The 21072-nt window shown below is 34.2% G+C and overlaps 1 protein-coding gene across 1 annotated transcript in view; it reads right to left on the bottom strand.

Moving 5' to 3' along the window:
- TYR (tyrosinase) overlaps positions 1-21072 on the bottom strand; it is a 164423-nt gene that overhangs the window by 129021 nt on the left and 14330 nt on the right. Inside the window, exon 2 of the mRNA XM_044666033.1 lies at positions 4799-5015. Coding sequence (XP_044521968.1) covers positions 4799-5015 — 217 coding nt within the window. The remainder of the gene's footprint in view (positions 1-4798; positions 5016-21072) is intronic.

Below are 21072 nucleotides of genomic sequence, written 5' to 3'. Positions count from 1 at the left end.
TATATATATATATATATATATATATATCTTCAATAAAGGCATAATTATCAAAGTTATAGATGATACAAAGATGGTAAGGATAGATACCATACTCTGTCAAGACTTTCCCCCCTATATTCTATGCTATATATTTCTGCTAAAGTGATATTCATTAATGAAGGTTTGTCCCTAAATTGGAGAATGGCTGAACAAATTGTGGTATATGATGATGGAATACAATTGTGCTAGAAGGAATGATGAACTGCTTTATTTCTATAAGAACTGGAAAGACCTATATTAACTGATGTGGAGTGAAATGAGGAGAACCAGGAGAACATTATACACAATAAATTAAACATTTGGGGACAATAAAATGTAACGACTTTTCTACTAACAGCAATGCATTGATCCAGGACAACTCTGAGAGACTTATGAGAAAGAATGTTATCCATAGCTAGAGAAAGAACTGTTAAGAGTAGAAATGAAAAAGAAGATATACGATTTATCATTTGTTTATATGGGTATATGACAGTGGTTCCCAAACTTTTTTGGCCTAACGCCCCCTTTCCAGAAAAAATATTACTTAGCCCCCTGGAAATTAATTTTTTTTAAATTTTAATAGCAATTAATAGGAAAGATAAATGCACCTGTGGCCATCACTGCTCCCCTGGATTGCTGCAGCACCCACCAGGGGGTGGTAGCGCCCACGTTGAGAATCACTGGTGTATGATTTGAGGTTTTGGTTTTAAAGGATTATTACAAAAATGTATAATATGGAAATGTATTTTGAGAGATAATACATGAACAACCCAGTGGAACTGCTTGTCAACTCCAGGAGGTGGGAGAGAAGAGGGGAGGGAGACAACAAATATCATGTTAATATGGAAAAAAATAAAGTGATATTCCTTAAGTGCTGATCTGATTGTATCACTTTCCTAATCAGCAACTCCACTTTCTCTTTATTGTCTATAGAATAAAATATGAATTTCCCTGTTAAGCTTTTAAAACTCTTTACAATATTCCTCCCACCTATATTTCCATTCTCATTGTATATTCCTCCCTGTCTCACTTTCTATAATGCCTCCAAACTAATATTCTCTCTATTCCTCAAATAAAATATGACATCTCATGTTTTTGTGCCTTCATAGTGGTTGTGTCTTTATCCTTCCCCCTCATCTGAAATTCATTCCCTTCTCATCTATACCTCATAGAATCCCTCTCTTTTTCCAATATGCAGCTCAGGCACCATCTTCTAATTGAAGCCCTTGCTGATCTCCCCCAACTAATAATACCATTCCAAATAACCTTGCATTTAAGTACTTTACATTTATTCTCTCTCTCTTTCTTTCTTTACTTATCTATGTATTGTGTATTATCGCCCTTATTATAATGCAAACTCCTACTTTAATTGCAAATATATATCATTTGAGTATTTTTTATTTTTTCCCAACACCTTGAACAGTGTCTGGCATATAATAAGTGCTTAATAAATGCTTGTTGATTGATTGATAACAGAGTAAAGATCCAAATAGATGTAGGAGAACGGATAAGAATTAAAAAAAACTCCTCAAGATTGCTATAACAACCTATTACCAAGTAGAATGGAGTTACCACAGTTAGAGTCTGACACAACATTTTTATGTGATAAGCTTTGCCTCTATGGAAAACAAAGATGAAAAGAACATCTGTGAGGGAGAGAATATTCACAGAGGAGATCTGTGCTATATGTAACATAGGACTAGCACTCCATCTATTGTGCTACCTCTCTGCCCTATAAATATAAACATAAACTTACAAAATAATTCTGAGATGAATGAAAAAACTAACAGGGTTTATTTCAACTCCAAGATTCAGTGATACTTGGTGCCTACTCATACCAGTGTCTAATGTCTTTATTTCCTCTCAAGTGTCAAGGATCCCCCACTAGAAGACACTTCCTGGTATTGCCTTCCAAAGTAAATGCTCCAAGTTTTTGAAATTTCCCATTATCTCCTTTCACTCCCTAGGACCTTTCCTGTCCCTTCAAAAGTAACTTGTCTTGTGCTATAATATTTCATTTATTTATTTATTTGATATTCCTTCCTAAAGCAAATTATCTGGTAACCAATTTTTAATATTTATTAATTTTTAATTTATATGGAAAAGTTAGTTAAGACATGATTACTGGCCTTAATGAATTTATCAGATTATCATATTACATACATAACAGATTCATGTGACACAAGGATACTATACTAAGGACATAAAAGAAATATGAAAAGGCTATGAAATTAGATAATGGAAGGATCACTTCCAACTGGAAAGAATAAGAAGGGCTTCAAAAAGGAGGTGACATTTGAACTGGGCCTCAAAAATTGGGTGGTAGGGGAATAAGTAGAAATATGGAGAGAAGTGAAAGGTTTTAGTGACCAGATGTTTGACATTAAGAGAAATGTATCCAAATGATTTTGAATGTATTGACTGGTGATAATTGAATAAAGAATTAATTCGCTTAAGTAGGGAACTCAGAAGGTAGAATAAGTTTTAGGGTGTATTATGGAAGAGCCCTAGAGGGATGTTAGGTGTTACAACCCACCTAGGAACTCCCCAGGGCCAGTGAAGAACAAACCCTTGGTTTATGAAAAATAAAGTTTATTTTTAGAAAGGAATAAAAGTACCTGCTAGGTATGACCCTAAATCTATCCAAACTAACTCTATCCAACTGTCTAAGTCTCTTTGGAAAAGAGAGCCTTCATTTCCTTCTATAGGCCCTGCTTGATCTTCCTATACTATCTAAGACAACCTCCAGTGCTATCTGACTTAATCTAACTTAAAACCAAAAATTAATAGGGAAAGAAGTGGAAACAACCTCTGTGTTTGGCTTCTATACTAAGTAACTCAAAATTATAGGTGGAAAACTTTGAATTACCTTAGCCAATAGAATTCTGCTAGATGTCTCAGGGAAATTAGTTTCTTCCAAGCAAACCCTCTACCTGGATGTCAAAGATTTTCTCCATAAAAATCCTAACTTTCCAGGGAGAATCTCTTAGAACAAAATTCCTCCTTCAGCTTGATGGGAGTTGTAGGCAGTGATAAAACCTCCCTCCAGCTTGGTCAAAATCCAAGAAGGAAGTGAAGTTCAGTTATTTCCAGTTGTAGACCCACAATTCCTTTCTACCCAGAATCCTTTCTCAGGGCTTCTCTCAAAATTTCCTTCCTTCAACTAACCCTAGAAATCAGACTATCCCTAACTTATTCCTACAAGGGGAAAGCTACATTTAGTTTTAAACATGTTGCTTTTGAAATGTTTATAGATATGAAGGGAAAGGTATTCAAGTGATAGAGGGAATATAAACTAGTAAAGAGTGTCTACTACTCATTCAAGAAATTTGATAACAGAAGGAAGAAAAGACCTAGGAATATGGAGGGCAATGCCTAAGCATAATTTTTCCCCAGGCTCTGTGTCTAGCATAATGGCTAGTAAATAATAGATACTTGACAAATATTTGTTGAATTAAATCAAAGTTAAACCATTTCAAGGTATAACTAGTCACTGTTGCTTAATATATTATTTTTCTCAGATTTTTTTTCATTTTGACAAAGGATTCATTAAATACCCAAAGGAATGACTCTCTAATGATGGAGGAAAAGGAAGAAGAAAGGCAGAAAGATTTGTTAGCAAAGAGAACTTTTCATGATCAATCTTCTCACAAGGCCAATTGTGATGATGGACTTTTTTATATGAAAAATTTTAACACAGGTCTTTTTTATGTAGTTCATAAACATGAATGTCCTTGCTCTTTATGTCTGCATTGGCATTCTGATTTATAGCTAGGGTTCAATAAATAATTTAAATAGGGAAAGAGCACAGAAATTGTTCCTTTCTATTATACTGTGCAATGTGTTCCCTTAGCAAGTAAAACCAGTATAACAGCTCCTATGTAGTAGGATAGTGCCTCTTCCCCTAGTCATTAAGCATAATACTCATTTCATGAAAGGTTCAACCAAACTTTGTCTCCTTCTTAAGGCCTTTACTTATGACCTTAATGGACAGTAATTGTCCCTAACTCCAAATTTTCTTAGATTAGCTTGTTTTCTGTAACCACATTCTATATTCTATCATACTTATCAGTGTTCATGCCATGTCTCCTCTAATAGGCTAGAAACTCCCTAAGAGGGAAGACTGGGCCATTTTGCACCATTGTTTCCCCAACACTTTTTTATTTCAATTGATTAGGTCTTTGATAAAAGTGTTTTTAATGAATAAAATACAGGCTTAAGATTCCTAAGACCCATCTGAAAACAAGCAGAATTATCTGAAAAATACCAAGTTTGAGGAAGAATATGTCAAAAAAATGGAAAATATTTATGTTTGGATAGGGGGGTATTAATTAAATTAATTATCCCCACTCCAACTCAACAAATGAATATATGTGTTTTCTCAAGTGATAACATCTGTGTTGAATTATACATTCTTCCAAGTGTATTCGATTAGTTGATAAAAGTCATTAATCAGTTTGGAAGGAGTGAAAGCCATTGACTGAGATCAAGTGATCCTATACAGTAGGTGTATTGGGATTGGCTAAAGAGACTTGAGATCTTCTTTTATACAAACTAGTGAATGTTGCATAAAATAGCAAACCAATTTGGAAGATTCCAAACAAGCCCCTAAGAGGGAGTCACCTTTAGTATTAGATATGTTAGATATTACCCTTAATACTCTGAGGACAAATGTAGCTAGCTGCCTCGACAGCACTCAATCGACTAGTTCTAGTGTTAGTTGGTTTGGTCAGCTTTAGAGACAGTAATACAAAGGTACACATGAATAGACCCCAGTTACCTTCTAGTGTGTTCCTAAAGCTGAAATTAGCAACTCTGTCCATGGAACCAGCTTCATATTGAGTTAGGCTTAGGCAAGATTCCACATCAGCTGATGTGGGAAGTCTTGGTGTTCTCACTCGGTCATGGTTTCCAGGGCTACGGAGCAGGGGTCCTTCTTCTGTTGCATTACACAAGGCCTGCTGGGTGTTGTATTCTTCTGATCGACTGCAGATAACCTACACAAAATACTTTTTGATTAAAAGACTTTCTGAACCATTAACATAAAAGATGGAGATAAAATTAGTGGAGGTCTATCACTGATTAATGACCTTGGCTAAGTCACTTTTTCTCCCTCTGCTAATTTCTAGATCTACAAAACTCTGTGAGTGTGTATGTGCATGTCTGTAAGTATTTTGAGGGAGGAGGAGATGGAAATGATTGGGTGAAAATCAGTTAGATTATATGTAATGTTCAATATGACTACAGCTACCTGCATAGTAAAACATAGTAAATCAAAGTAAAAAATTGTGTTTATATATTATCTGATATAGCATACTTTAATAAAATTAACATGATGTTAGAATACTTCATTGGAACTCCTAATATCTCTACTTATTAATTCTCTTGTTGTGATGAGTCACTCCCCTCCTCCGACACTCAGTTTCTTCATCTTTAAAATGAGAATAATAATGCCTGCAATACAATTTAAAGACTGGCAATTAAATAAGATGTATGTCAATGTTTTGAGGAGCATAATATATCCATTTTTTCCTTTAGATTCTGAAATCTTTCTAAAATAGACATACAAACTGTTCCCTCCCCCTCCCCCCATAGCTTAATTAGAAACATGGATCAAATTATTAATCACTTCTAACATCCTATATTTATTCATCTTCCTAACTCTCAGCAAAATAAAAAATAAAAATGATTAATTACTTGGGGAGAGGGTAGTGTGCTTTTTATTGATTTTTGGAAGAAAATTTTCTTCATCTTTCCTAAATGAACTAAAGAGAAACAAATTTCTCTTTCAAAGTCATGTGGTAGCATGAGAGGTGAACCTTAATCCTAAGGTTAAGCCAATGGCATGTAAATTAGTGGCAGGCTACACCAAGCTGGAAGGATGGGCTTTGTGATGGATTGAATGTCTATTTTTTAACTAACCTAATTTAAGAAAAGCTGACTAAAAGTTTTGACTACCAGGTGATGAGTATTTAAAAAACAAATTCATGAACCATCTGTTAAGATATGGGATTTCTGTGATCTAATTCAGTGGAGAGGTGTATGCTTTATAGATCTCTACTGAGCCAAAGAAATTTCAGTTCCCAGTTCCCAAAGTGTACTGGTGTGTTGTTGTAGTAGTAGTAGTAGTAGTAGTAGTACTAGTAGTAGTGCCAGCATCAGCATCAATAGTAGTACTAATAGTAGTAATATAACAGCTTGCATTTATATAATACTTTAGAGTTCTCAAATCATCACATATGTTATATATAATTTACTATATATGTAAATGTACATCTGTATGTACCTGAAATCAGGAAGACTCATCATCATGAAATCTACTTCGACCTCAGATACTTATTAGCAGTGTGACAATGGGCTAGTAACTTAGCCCTGTTTGCTTTAGCTTTTTAAAAAATTTATTTATAAAGTGAAATGGAGAAGGAAATGGCAAACCACTCCAGTATCTCTGCAAAAAAAACCCAAACAAACAAAACAACCACAAACCCAAATGGGGTCCCAAAGAACCTTGGACATGACTGAAAAACAATTGAACAATACAGTACACATGTGCATGCATGCATACATACATACACATATAGATATAAAATTTCACTTGATACAACAATCTTGAGAAGTTGATACTATTATTATCAACAAATAAGGAAACTGAGGTTCACAGATCCTAAGTTAATTTTCCAGCATCATACAGCTAAAAAGTATTTGAGAAAGGATTCAAATTCAGATCTTCCTGATTCCTGGTCCAAAATTGTCCATTGTACAATCTAACTATAGTAGAGGGAACACTATAATTAGAATTAAGGTATTTCAGTTAGGCTCAAATCCTGTCATTACTATTAGCTACTAATAGTACCATAAGGCAAGTCATCTAATCTTTCTAGGCATCAGTTTCCTCAGTGGAAAATAAGAGGGTTGGACTAGCTCATTCCTAAGGTCAATTTAGATCTAAATCAATGGACTCATCTACATTATGTATAGTCCCCAAACTCAAAGGTGAGATATAATAACATTTGTCACCATTTATTTACAGATATTGATTTTCTTGGTGCTTAAGACCAACATAAGGTAGTAGAAGGACCTTTAGCTCAGCTATGGCTAACAGCCAATAGACTGCAGAGTTCAAAGAGGAAATGACTGTACTGCATAGTTTACTCTTTCAGAAATGAAATTCTCATTGATTTAAATTAAAATAAGAATTAAACCAGAATTATTGTCATAGCAACAGAGGATAGTGTCGTTTTCATTATATATATATATATATATATATATATATATATATTTTCCAACATAATTCTATAAATTTGCTGTTGTTATAAAACAACATAAGATTAGGTAAAAAAGGTTGCCTAAGGAAAAGTCACTGTGGTGAAATGGGAGGTACACTGGAGCTAGTACAGGCTCTGCTATTTACTACCACTGGGATTTGGGATAAATCCCTTTACTGCTCTGAGCTGGTGTCCTCAGCTCTAAAAGAAGGATAGGTCAGTGATTCTCTTTTACTTCAGAGGTTCTTTCTGTGGAAATATTTGTTCAAAAGCTTTTCAGGAAAAAAAGATTTTGCAGCTTCAGTGAGATTTACTGATGCATGTGATATATTGGGGATCTATATGCATAAATGTTCATGAATGTACATAGGTAATATAAAATATATGTGTATATTTGCATGTATCCAGAGGCACATCTATATTTATGTGCACATATATATTCATAAATATATATATATATATATATATGAATGCATGAAAGAGCTATAATTTCTGCATGTATGGGGAATTCTCAGTGTGGAAATTCCATCAACTAATGTAGATCTTTGGCCATTACTTAAGAGTAAGCATTAAATTAATATCAGGAATTGCCTGACATACTTAGAGATTACCTGATGTACCTACTATCATCCATTTAATATGAATGAATGAATGAAAAATCAAGATTAAATCCATTGCTTGGGACATATTAAGTGCTTGATAAAATAAAATCTTTGTTTATCTGTCTTTGTCTCTATTCTCTCTCTTTCTCTGTCTCTTTCTCTGTGTGTCTCTCTCTCCATTTTCCTTCCTTCCCAATCCATTTTTACATAGCTGTCAAAAGTTTCTTCCTAAAACACTAGTCTCCCAGGGGTCATGCCATCCCTCTACCTGAAAACCTAAACTACTAAAGAGCTACTAAGCTCCTTTTTGCTTCTAGGATAAAATAGAATTTCCTTAGTTTGACATTTAAGACTCTTATAATTCTGCTTCTAAATTATCTTATAGTCTCATTTCACTTTTCTCTTCTTTATAGAGTCTTCATTTTAACCAAACTAGACTATTAGCTTTTCTACAAATTTGATATTCTCTGCCCTAACTCCATATTTTCAATACAAGCCACTCTTTATACCTGTATAATGGGTTTTGGCACAAACCTAGGTCACCTAAAATGGTATTATCCACAGAGAATACATTGAGAGACTGCATTCTGGAGACTGGAGGAATAGAACATGTTTGGACATTTTGTATTAATCTACCATGTCCAATCTTTTTCCATTTGAGGTATATCTGCAACTATTAGCATCTTTAAAACATGATTGGCTCAGGAATTATGGGGTTTTTTTTGCTGTATTTATGTGTAGGGGTTAAAATACTTCTTCATTCCCAACTGCTGAGACCATTTAGTAATAGAGAAGTATTATCTCTAAGTATTATCTTCTTTCCTCTACTCCACTCCCAGACCAGAAAGCCCCAAGAAACAGCATGCAGTCTTTGGCCAGTGAGATTGTTTTTTTCCCCAATTGTAAAGGATAACCTTTAAGAAATAGCTAATATTGATTACTTTAGTGATTCATTTCTTTTTTAGTAAATTATTCCTAGCAGTTAGCCAAATCTTTCGGCCAAGTCAAACCAACACAGATATTTTCTTAGAAATTAAGCTACTTCCAGAAGCAGCACTTAATCATTTATGATAATAATTTAATTACAGAATAACTTTTGAGGAAAACATATATTTTAAAGCTAGGTTGGATTATTTTGGGGTGGAGCCAAGGTGGTTTAGGAATAGCAAAAGCTAAAATTGCTTGGAGAGTCCTTCCAAATCAATCTTTAAAAAATATCTCAAAATGACAGGAGACAAAAACCAATAGTAAGATGGAGTGAGTGGGTCTCTTCTGATGGTCAAAACTTGAAAGGTAGGCAGAGAGAGAGTCAACTTTCATGGATAAGGGGGGAACAAGAAGCAAAACCATACACAGAGGAGTGCTGGTCAGCCACCCCCTACCTATTGTGCCACATTCTAAGCCTGGGAATAGACCAGTGTCAGGTTCCCAGGACCCTGCCTACACCAACAGCCAAGAACCCCACACCCACACCTACTCCTTGAAGTACCAGGCCCTAGCACCAGACTGCTATAGTGCTTGACCTTTCAAATCTACTTTATTCTGAAGCCCTTAATCCCAGAACAAAATACCTTGGATTACTGAACCCTGCAAGCCATTAACAGAGGAAAAAGAATTATCAGTTTTCAGAATTCCCAGTCCACTGGCAAAAAAGGCTGGAAAAGTGAGCAAACAGTAAAAGAATTACCTAACCATAGAAAATTTCTATTGAGACAAAGAGCAAGGCACAGAGTCAGTAGAGGAGGATGATATCCAAGGAACCATATATAAAATTTAAAAGAAAAATTGGTATTTGTCTCAGTTGTTGGAAGAACTCAAAAAGGAATTCAAAATCAAATAAGACAGGTGAAGAGAAATGGGAAAAAGAAAATATGTAATATCTCTGAAAAAAACAATTTACCTGGAAAATAGATCCAAGAGAGGCAATTGAAGAATTATTGGACTACCTGAAAATCTTGATAAAAAATTCCTAGACATCACATTAGAAGAAATTATCAAACAAAATTGCCCTGATATTTTTGAACAAGAGGGTAAAATAGAAATTGGAAAAACCCATAGGTAGGTCACTTCTTGTAATAAATCCCCAAAAGATAACTTCCAGGAATGTTATAGCTATGTTCATGAGCTCCTAGTCTAAGAAGAAAATACTGCAAGTAGCCAGAAAGAAAAATTTAAATATCATGTAGCTTCAGACAGGATTACAAAAGATCTGGAAGCTTCCACAATGAAGGACCAGAAGCCATGAAATATGATATTCCAGAAAGCAAAGGAACTGAGTTTACAATCAAGAATCACCTCTCCATCAAAATCTGACTATATTCTTTCAGGTAAAATTTGGTCACTTAATAAAATAGAAGGTTTCCAGTCATTCCTGAAGAGAAGACTAGACTTAAAACAGAAAATTTGATGTCTAAATACCAAATTAAAGAGAATCATAAAAATAAGAAAGAGAAGGTTCTGAGTAAGGTCAAATTGTTTATATTCCTTAAAAGAAAGATGGTATTTGTAACTCTTACATATTTTCACATTATAGGAAGAGGGTGTGGTAGTAAGCTATTTAGGATCATATACAAACACAAAATCTAGGTGTGAAAAAGAATATTTCTTTATGAGAAATGGGAGGAAAGAAGTTAAATGTAGTGAATTATATAACATAAAGAGGTGTGGGTGGGAAAAATATTACAGTGGAGGGGAGGTTGAGGGTGGTGGTGGTGTATAAAATTAAACCTTTCTCTCATTGGAATTGACTCAGAGAGGAAAGAATAACTAGATTCACTAAGGGATAGAATCCTACAGAGAAGGAGAAAGTGAATAAAAAGGAGAGTTATGAGAACAGGGGTAATATAATAAAGAGAGAAGTTAGGGTGATGGTTAAGAGACCCTATAGAGAAGTAGGAGGGGAATAAGGAGGGTGATGATGGGAAAGGGTATAAAGTAAGGGAGGTGAAATGAGGGGAATGATTAAAACAAGACACTGGTATGGAGGGAAAGAATAAAAGGAGAAAGAACAGAATCAAAAGAGGAAAACAAGATAGAGGGGGATACACAAATCTCAATTATAACTGTGACTGTAAATGGGATGTACTCACCCACATAATAGAAGCAGATAGAAGAGTGTATTAAAAACCAAAATCCTACCATATGTTGTTTACAAAACCAAACAAACCAGGAGTAGTAATTATCATCTCAGGCAAATCTAAATCAAAAATAGATCTGATTAAAAGAGATAAAGAACTTAATTACATCTTGATCAAAGGTAGTATAGACAATGAAGTAATATCATTACTTATGTATTCACCAAATGGTATAGCATCCAAAGGAGAAATTAAAGGAGCTTAAGAAGGAAATAGATCATAAAATGATATTAGTGTAGGACCTCAACCTTCCCCAATCAGAATTAGATAAATCTAACCAAAACATAAATAAGAAAGAAGTAAAGGAAGTGAATGCAGTTTTAGAAAAATTTAAATTTAATAAATATCTGGAGAAAATTAGATAGGTGTAAAAAGGAACATACTTTCTTTTCAGCAGCCTATGGTGCATATACAAAAATTTGCCATGTACTAGGGCAACATTAGCAAACCTTTTAGAGATAATGTGCCCAAAATGCACCTTAAATCTGCCTGTGAGCTCTCCACATTACCCCAAACAGAGGAGTGGAGAAGTGCTCCCATTCAGTGGCTGGGTGGAGGGGTGGTGCTTGTGAAAAACATCCTTGGGCACTGTGAAGAGGGGAAACAGAGCAGCTCCCTCCAGCACACAAGGGAACACATTTCATGTATTTGTCCACAAGGTGCTAGGGGATAAAACTTCACAACCAAAAGCAAAAGAGCAGAAATAATAAATGCAACTTTTTTCAATTGATAAAACATTAAAAATTATAATCAATGATGGTTCTTGGAAAGGCAAATTAAAAATTAATTGGAAACTAAATATTCTAATTCTTTAAAACGGGCGGGGGGTCAAAGAACAAATCATAGAAATAATCACTGATTTCACTAAAGAAAATGATAATGAGGAATCAACATATTAAAATTTGTGGAATATAGCCAAAACAGAAAATTTATATCCCTGAATTCTTATATTAATAAAATAGAGAAAAAAATAGTTCAATGAATTGCATATGCCACTGAAAAAACTAGAAAAAGAATAAAATAAAAATTTTTTATTAAAGAAATAAACTGAAAATCCTAAAAATCAAAGGAGAAATTAGTAAAATTGAAAGTAGAACTATTGAACTAATAAATAAGACAGAATTGATTTAATTGGAAAAAAAATAAAGTTGATAGAGCATTAGTTAACTTGATTAAAAATAGGAAAGAACAGAGTCAAATTATGAGTATCAAAAATGAAAAGGATGAATTCATCTCCAATAAAGAGGAAATTAAATCAATTATTAGGAGCTATTTTGCCCAATTATATGACAATAAATATGACAAAATTGCCTAGATTAACAAGGTGGAAACAGAATACTTCAATAATCCTATCTCAGAAAAAGAAATTGAATAAGCTACCAAAGAAGTCCCTAAGAAAAATCCACAGTTCCAGATGGATTCACAAGTGAATATATCAAACATTTAAAGAACAATTAATCCAAAAGCTATATAAACTTTTTGACAAAATAAACAAAGAAGTAGTCATTACAATATTCTTTTTATGATACAGATATGGTGCTGATTACTTCAAAAACAGAGAAAGAAAATACAGAACAATTTCCTTAATGAGCATTGATGCAAAAATCTCAAATATAATACTAACAAAGAGAGTACAGCAATATATCACAAGAATTATTCATCATGACCAGATGAGATTTATACCAGGAATGTAACGCTGGTTTAATATTAGGAAAACAATCTGGATAATTGACCATATCAATAATCAAACTAATAGAAATCACATGATTACCTCAATAAATGCAGCCAAAGTCTTTGGCAAAGTAAAACATCCATTCTTTTTTAAAACATTAGAATGCAAAGGAATAAAAGGACCTTTCCATAAAATAATAAGTAGTATTTATTTAAAACCATCAGAAAGTATGATCTGCAATAGAGATAAGTTAGAAGTCTTCCAAATAAGATCAGGAGTGAAGCAAGAATGCCCATTATCACTATTATTTAATATTATGCTAGACATATATAAAGAAATTTTTTGAAGAAACAATTTAAGTGTTGGTTGTAGAATCTCTGATCTGGCCTGAGAGCATGAGCCAGTGCGACTTTGGAGTCCAGAAATCCTAGCCAGATGTGACAAGCAGCTCAGCAGCACAACCCTAAGTAACATGGAAGTCTCCAGCCCAGTAGAAACTTGCACTGATGATTTTGAACATGAATTTGGTGAGACTTATTCTATGTAGAAAATGAACTAATTTGTGTGCCTAATACAGCCCCCCCCCCAAATACATATAACTTCAGGTATAGGAGAGATTATACTAATGAGATGTTGAGGGAAATGTTTGTAAATATTTCTTTATAAAAGATAATCCATTGTTAAGTGGTTAAAGAGGACTGGCATGCCAAGTACTGGGCCACCAATAAATCTGAAAGTCACAGACATTGGGGCCTTGAGGCTATGACAGAAGAGAGAAATAACCCCAAACTCATCAAGGTACTGGAAAATATATATAACAGATCTGGCCCTGAGAGACTGGGCAGGGATGGTGGTGGTAAGTGTCTTTCTGGTCAACTCACCTTATAAAAAGACTTCTCTTCCTATCAAGCCCAGTTACTTCATACCTCCTTTCCCCATTCATATATTTGATTGTATCTCTCATTTGACCATATCATGTTCTAATGTGCATTATGCTTACTGGTAGACAATAAGCATTAAATTTCTTGAGCAAAGTGACTGTAGATAAATATATAAGGAATGGTTGGGGTTGAAATGAGATTTTCTCTGCCACTTTATGAGTACAAAATACAAATAATACATGAAGTATAATAATCAATGTAATAATAAAATGAACAACTCCACTTAAGTCTATCACTATCTCCATGAATTATCAGGAAATGCTTTTCTAAGCAACTGGATGAAATCAGTCTAAAGCAGAGATGAGCAAACTACATCCCTCAGGCCAGATGTGACCCCCTGAAATGTTCTATCCAGCTGCATGACATTATTCCTAATCTGATGAATACAATGAGTAGGTTACAATACAATGAAACTTTGAAAGAGTTGCCTTAGAAACAGACTGACAGATGAGCATTTCTTTTCCTTTGGCCCCCTCTTTAAAAAGTTTGCCCATCACTGATCTAAAGCAATTATAACTCTTATTCTTTCTTTGTTTTAATAAAACTGACTTTGCCATTGAACTCTGATCTTAAATGGGATCAGTTAGAACCATAAAATCTCAGAGATTGGAGGGATTCAGTAGATTATCTAGTCCAACCTATGTCTCCACAGGAAAACCTTCTATACTACATTATCCATTTGACAAAATAAAATTATTTGGTCTCCAGTGGAAAGACTTCCCATGATGAGAAAACTGATATCTTGTGAGGCACCCAATTTGCTTTGATGAGGTTCTAATAGTTAGAAGGCTTTTTTCCCCTGTCAAATGAAGATCATGGATAAGCTCCATGCATTTATTTTTCCTAGTTCTATACTTTGAGGTGAACAAAATGAATCTAATTCTTATGACAGATGAGAGTTTTGAAAGGAAGGAAGGGAGGTGGAAGGAGTGGGGGAAGTGGAGAGTCTGTACAAAAAATAAAAAAGGAGCCTATGTGGCAGCAAACAATTTGAATTAAGCCCAGGGAAAAATGTCATGAACCACATATCCCAGGGCCTGAATTTCTCCCAGGTGAGAGGCAAACCACTTAGTAAAGGCCCATTAGCCTTGTCTGTGCACTAAGGTATAATTTACTGTATTGAAGAAATTACTAAATGTTTCAAAAAGTCTTGCTTATGCAGAATACAGTTAATGCCTTCTTTGGGTTGTGACTTCTATGGATGTTTTTATGTATATTTTCTTCACTGTGTGGACATTCATTTCAAAGTGCAATTCCCTAAGTTTTAAAATTTCTTTAATTCTGAATTTAATTAACAGACAAAAGGGATGATTTCCATGTATAAAATAGAATTGAAAAAACCCAAGTATTTTATGTGATACCATAAAGCACAATTCATTAAGATTTTAATGAGAAAAACATTGCCAAGGCTAATGCTACATTTTCTTTTCTATTTGTCAGGCTCTTTGGTATGTGCAAGAGAAAAACATCATAGGGAAATTTGAAAAAAAGGTAGTCCTAGTTCTGTCTCTATTTAAGTTCCTCTTCTTTTCTGAACCTGAGTTTCTTCATCTTTAGGATTGACCAGAAGAAGCCTCAGCCCTTTCAAATACTAATAATTCCAGTATAATTACTATGACAACCCTACATAAACTAATCTACTTATTCAATGCCATTCCAACTAAATAATCAAAATAATTATTTTATTGAATTAGAAAATGACAAAATTCATCTGAAAAAAAGGTCAAGAATATCAAAAGAATTAATGAAACAATGTAAAGAAAGGAGGTTTAGCAGGCCCAGATTTTGAACTATATTATAAAGCAGTAGTAATCAAAACTATCTGGTAGTGGCTAGGAAATAGAAAAATAGTTTAGTGGAAAAGAACAGGCAAAATACAAACTGTATAGTAATCTTGAGTTTGACAAAAGTAGACATCCTAGTTTTGGGTATGAGAATACACTATTTGGTAAAAATTTTTGGGAAACCTGGAAACAAGTCTGACAGAATCTAGTTATAGACCAATATCTTATACCATTTACCAAAATAAGATAAAAATAGATACATACTACCCAAGGTATAGAGGGAGATTTCATATGTAAATTAGAAGAACAGGGAACATATTACCTATCAGATTTTATGAATAGAGGAAGAATTTATGGGGAAAAGTAGGTAGAAAGCATTGGGAGCTTTAAAATAAACAATTTTGAATATATTAAATTAAAAAGCATTTGTATAAACAAAACTAACATATCTAGGATTATCAGGAAAGCAGTAAGTTTGGAAAACATGGCAGTTTCTCAGAGTTCTCATATCAAATATGTGTAGAGAACTTTGTCAAACTTATAAGAATATGAGCCATTCCCCAATTTATAAATTTATAAAAATCAAAAGATCAAATCAAAAGAAATCATATATATATATATATATATATATATATATATAACACTACATGAAAATGCTACAATTCATTATTCATTAGCAAAATGCAAACCAAAATAACTGAGATATCTCACATCTATCAGATCATCTAAAATGATAAAAGGGCAAAATGTCAAATGTTGGAAGGATATGAAAAAATGGGGACACTAATATAATGTCATTGGAACTGTGAATTGATTCAATCATTTTGGAGAGCAATCTGGAATTTTGCTCAAAGTATTATACAACTGTGTGTACCTTTTGACCCAGCAATACTACAATAAAGTTTATTTGCTAAGGTGATCAAGGTAAAAGGAAAATAACTTATATTTTCTAAAATATTTATAGCAGATCTCTTTGTGATTCTAAAAAAATTGAAAATTGAATTTGGCAGCAAAATCCTTTGCCCCTACTTCTGAGACTATTGGGGTTTGGAAAGTCATTTCATTTCTCTTTCCATTTGTCTTTTCATCTCCTATCTATCTTTGAGACAGCCTGATGATACAAACTAACCGAATCTTTTCTTTGAGGAACCGCAAAAGAGAAGTAAAAGAAACAATCAAGGGTCTTCAGAGGCTATCCAGAGGCGTGTAACTTAGAAGGAGGAATATCACCTTCCTACTTTTGTTGTTTTTAAAGATTCAAATTAATAGGTAATCTCATTAATATTGGTATTCCCTCTAATGATGCAGATCAATCCATCTATGCCCATTTTTTTCCTTGCTTGTCCATGTTCTTCCATACATTTACCTAACAGTCAAAATTCCTTCCTTTTGATATCATATGGATACTGCTAGAATACTTGGGCTATTTACCTGTTATTCCTCATCTATATCATGCAAGAAGCCCACCTTCTTTTCGTATCATATATTTCCCTGGTGGCGTCTTTGATTCCTGTTCTTCAAAGATCTTGATTGGTTAAATGTGATAGGTTGCTCAAATCTACTACTTTGATTAGCTATTTGCTCTGTCTGCATTTCTGCTCAGGACAATAAAACACTCCTTGGAGTGGTTTACTAGACTTCTCTTCCAATCTCAATTTACAGTAGTCAAAATCCTTATATTTATAGTAATTAATTCAACTTAATCCAAGAAATACAGAGAATAGAATTGTCCCTGCTCTTGAAGAAAGGTTACTACTGGGAGGTTATATGAAAAAATAATAAATAGATTCAAAGTCTAAACAAAATAATCAAAATATTTTCAAATAGAGATGCTTCCTGATTTCTCTAGCTTCCTTTAAGACCCAGTTCAAATTCTATTTCTGCAAAAGGACTTTTCTTCTTCAGATTCTCCTTCCTCTTCCCAAAATTAGTACCTTCACTTTAAGTTTGCCTAACAACACACAAACACACACACACACACATCTTATATTAACATAGTGGTTGTATATTTTCTCCTTCATTAAAATGTGAACTCTTAAAGATAAGGGACCATGTTTTTGTCTTTCTTTATATCTTTAGAGCTTAGCACAGTGTCTGGCACATAATAAGAACTTTATAAGTGACTGTTAACTTGACTGAGGAGAAATAACAATTTGTTGGATTAGGAAGAGAGAGATGAATATACAGTACTCACAACCACAACACAACAATGAATCATTCAATGAATGAGAATTTATTAAATGTACAGTTTGGATTAGTTTTATTTTAGATAGCAGTAATATTTAAAAAATGTTCCTGATCTGAGAAGCTTAATATATTTAAAATAATGAAGTATATATACATGAACACTGATTCTTCATTCTGAGGACCAAGACTCAAATACTTCTTCTGATGTTTACTTTGTACAAATTATTTAACATCCCTGGGGCTCAATTTCCATAACTATAACATGAAACATTAAACTAGATTGTATTTGAGATCCTACCTGGCACTAAATCAATGATTCTGTGAAACCATGTATCCCCAGAGCCTTAGAGACCACACTTCTCTTTTAATTTTAAAATGAGGTTTAAAGTTTGAAAACAAAACAATTGAATAGAAGGTAGTTTTTTCCTCCTCCACTTTATCTTAATCTGACCTCCAGAGTACATGGCCCAATCTAAATGTTTTAGTTAATAGAGTAGAGTTGATTTAAGATTTCTTTAGTTCTAGAGTGAAACAGAAAATTGAGTGGATCTTCGAAAATCAATTTTTAAATACACAAAGCTGTTGGGGGTTAAAAAATGTGCATCATTTGAAATTACATATTTATTCTTTCATCATTTATTATATTAATCTAATTTATTATAGTTACTATTTTAAGTTAATTTTAATATATTCACAATGTGTGTGTAGACATACAATCTGCATATATTTGCCTAGTAGTCTCACATAGTACAAATATTTACCAACAAATTTTGGACCAATTAAACGCAGATTAATTCACTCAGAAAGGTAAAATGATTAGAGGGAGGGAAGGAGGGAAGGGAAGACAGACAGAGAAAGAAAGACTGAGGCAGAGAGAGACAAAGAGAGACAGAGGCAGAGAAAGACTGAGAGCCTGAGACAAAAAGTCAGAGAGAGCACAAGAGAGAGAGAGAGCAAGGGAGAGGGCGGGGGGGGGGGGGGGGGACGAGGGGGGAGTGCTGATATGATAGATTCAAATCAAATAAGGAGGAAAAAAATGTTCCTTAGATGATAGATGTGAGAAAAATGTGAACAAAAAAATTTAGTCATCTAGTAAAAAAGTGTCACACAGAAGTGTGTGCAGTGGTGATCTAGCCACTATTCAAGAGACCAGGAAGCCATCAGTCATAATGCACTTGTTTATTGAAGGAGAAAGGAAGAAAAATCTGGAGGGAAATCCCTCCCATCCCTGCCCTGCTCCTTACTCAGTTGGAACACATTCTCTAACGATACAGATTCAGTTAGAACACTCTCTTGTCAGTTCGAGGTTCTAATTTACATAACCACACAGATTCCATTGGAACACTCTGGTCAGGGTTCTGTTAGAGGTTCTAGTCTGCATATTCATTCAGAATGCAGATAGACCTATGGTATGTGGGGTAAGGTTTGCAGAAACTGGGAGAAAGGGCAAACTTATTAACATTTGAAAATATAAACTTAAAGGACTCATCCTAAAACACTTTGTATAGTAGAAACATTGGTTCCTTCTGATAATAAAGACTTAAGTAGTTTCTGTCTCACTGAGGTCAAAGGTATTTAAGAGGCCTTTGTATTCTGGATGGGTTGAGGCAATCCTAGGAAGGACTAATTTTACTGGAGTCCTAGGCATATTCATTTTGGATATATTAGTAACTATTACTTTGAGAATAGCACACTAATTCCTCACTTCACACAGAAGGAAACAGGGAAAGGGTGGTGGTGGTGGGGAAGTCAGTTTTCAGCAGGTATTCATGAGGACCACTGTAACCATGGCAACTGCTCAGAGCAATAACAGATTTTCTTTTTTTCTTTATGAAGACCATTCTGTGGAATGCTGTGTAGCTCACATTTGTCCCCAGTAACCTCCTAATGCAGAACTAGAGCAATGCTCCTTAACATTTAATAGCAGAGGGAAAAAGGCTTGCTACTTTAGTGCTATACTTTTTTTTGCATTTTATAATGTTCTCTGAAATTTTTTTTGTCATTGTTTAGCCTTCTTCCTACTTTCCTTTTCCTACCTTATATCCCTTTCTGTATTAGAAGATTAACTTTTTAATTCTTTTTTAAGATCAATAATCATTAGGATCTGGCATTGTTAGTATGGTATGGCCTAGTGCAGTGGTCCCCAAACTTTTTTGGCCTACTGCCCCCTTTCCAGAAAAAATATTACTTAGCTCCCTGGAAATTATTTTTTTTTAAATTTTAATAGCAATTAATAGGAAAGATAAATGCACCTGTGGCCATCACCGCATCCCTGGATTGCTACAGTACCCACCAGGGGGTGGTAGCACCCACTTTGGGAATCACTGGGCTAGGGGATACTGGAATTGGGTACTCAGAAAATCTCACCTTACCTCCGAATGCTACCACTATATACTTTGGTGGTGGCCTTGGTCAAGACTCTGGGACATTCCAGAGGCAAATGCAGATAAGGTCTGGACTAGATAAACTCTAATATTTCTCTGGGATCCCTCTCAATCTTCCTAAGAACTCTCAGAGTCTGAAGTTTGAAGATTTAACTGCACCTCATTTTCCCTCAACTATTAAATACAGACTCTGAAAGGCAGAGTAGGGTGGTGGACAAAAAGGTCCTTGGAATCTAGATGATTTGAATTTAAGTCTTCTTTCTTATACATACTAGCTGTTTCATTATCAACAAGATATTTAATCTTTGATGGATTCTAGCAACTGATATTATAATAGAGTATCAGTGGAAGGACAAATGAAATCCCATATCTAGAACCCCCTTCTCTATGTTCCCCCTTTAGCCCAAATGGGCTTAATTTCATAGAGTCATCATGAGAATTAAATTTAAACCCCTTGTCTTGCTTTTTAGAATTCAGCACAATCTTGCTTCAGCCAATTGTTATGGGCTCAGACCTTCTTAGTGTAATTCATCTGGAAGATGTTGGAGAACTACTCTGAGGAGACTGTAGAACTAGAGTGTATACATTCTATATTATCAATATATTTTTAATTTTTTTAAATTTTTAAATTTTGAAAAATTTTTAAATTTTTTATTTGTATTTAATTAATTAATTTAGAACATTTTCCCATGGTTACAGGATTCATGTTCAATCCCTCCTCTTCCCCCACCCCTATCAATAATATGGAAATAGGTCTTGATCAATGACACTTGTAAAACCCAGTGGACATTTTACATGTGTCATTGATCAAGACCTATTTCCATATTATTGATGTGTCCATATTATTGCTTGTTTAAAATCAATATTCCCAATCATATCCCCACCAACCCATGTGCTCAGGCAGTTGTATTTCTTCTGTGTTTTACTCCCACAGTTCTTCCTCTGAATGTGAATAGCATTCTTTCTCATAAGTCCCTCAGAGTTGTCTTGGATAATTGCATTGCTGCTAGTATAGAAGTCCACTACATTCGATTTTACCACAGTGTCTCAGTCTCTGTGTACAATGTTCTCCTAGTTCTGCTCCT

The sequence above is a fragment of the Gracilinanus agilis genome, chromosome 3 (assembly GCF_016433145.1).
Source record: "Gracilinanus agilis isolate LMUSP501 chromosome 3, AgileGrace, whole genome shotgun sequence".
Classification (NCBI taxonomy): domain Eukaryota; kingdom Metazoa; phylum Chordata; class Mammalia; order Didelphimorphia; family Didelphidae; genus Gracilinanus; species Gracilinanus agilis.
The sequence above is the reverse complement of the archived record's forward strand: the minus strand, read 5'-3'. Positions and strand labels throughout refer to the sequence as shown.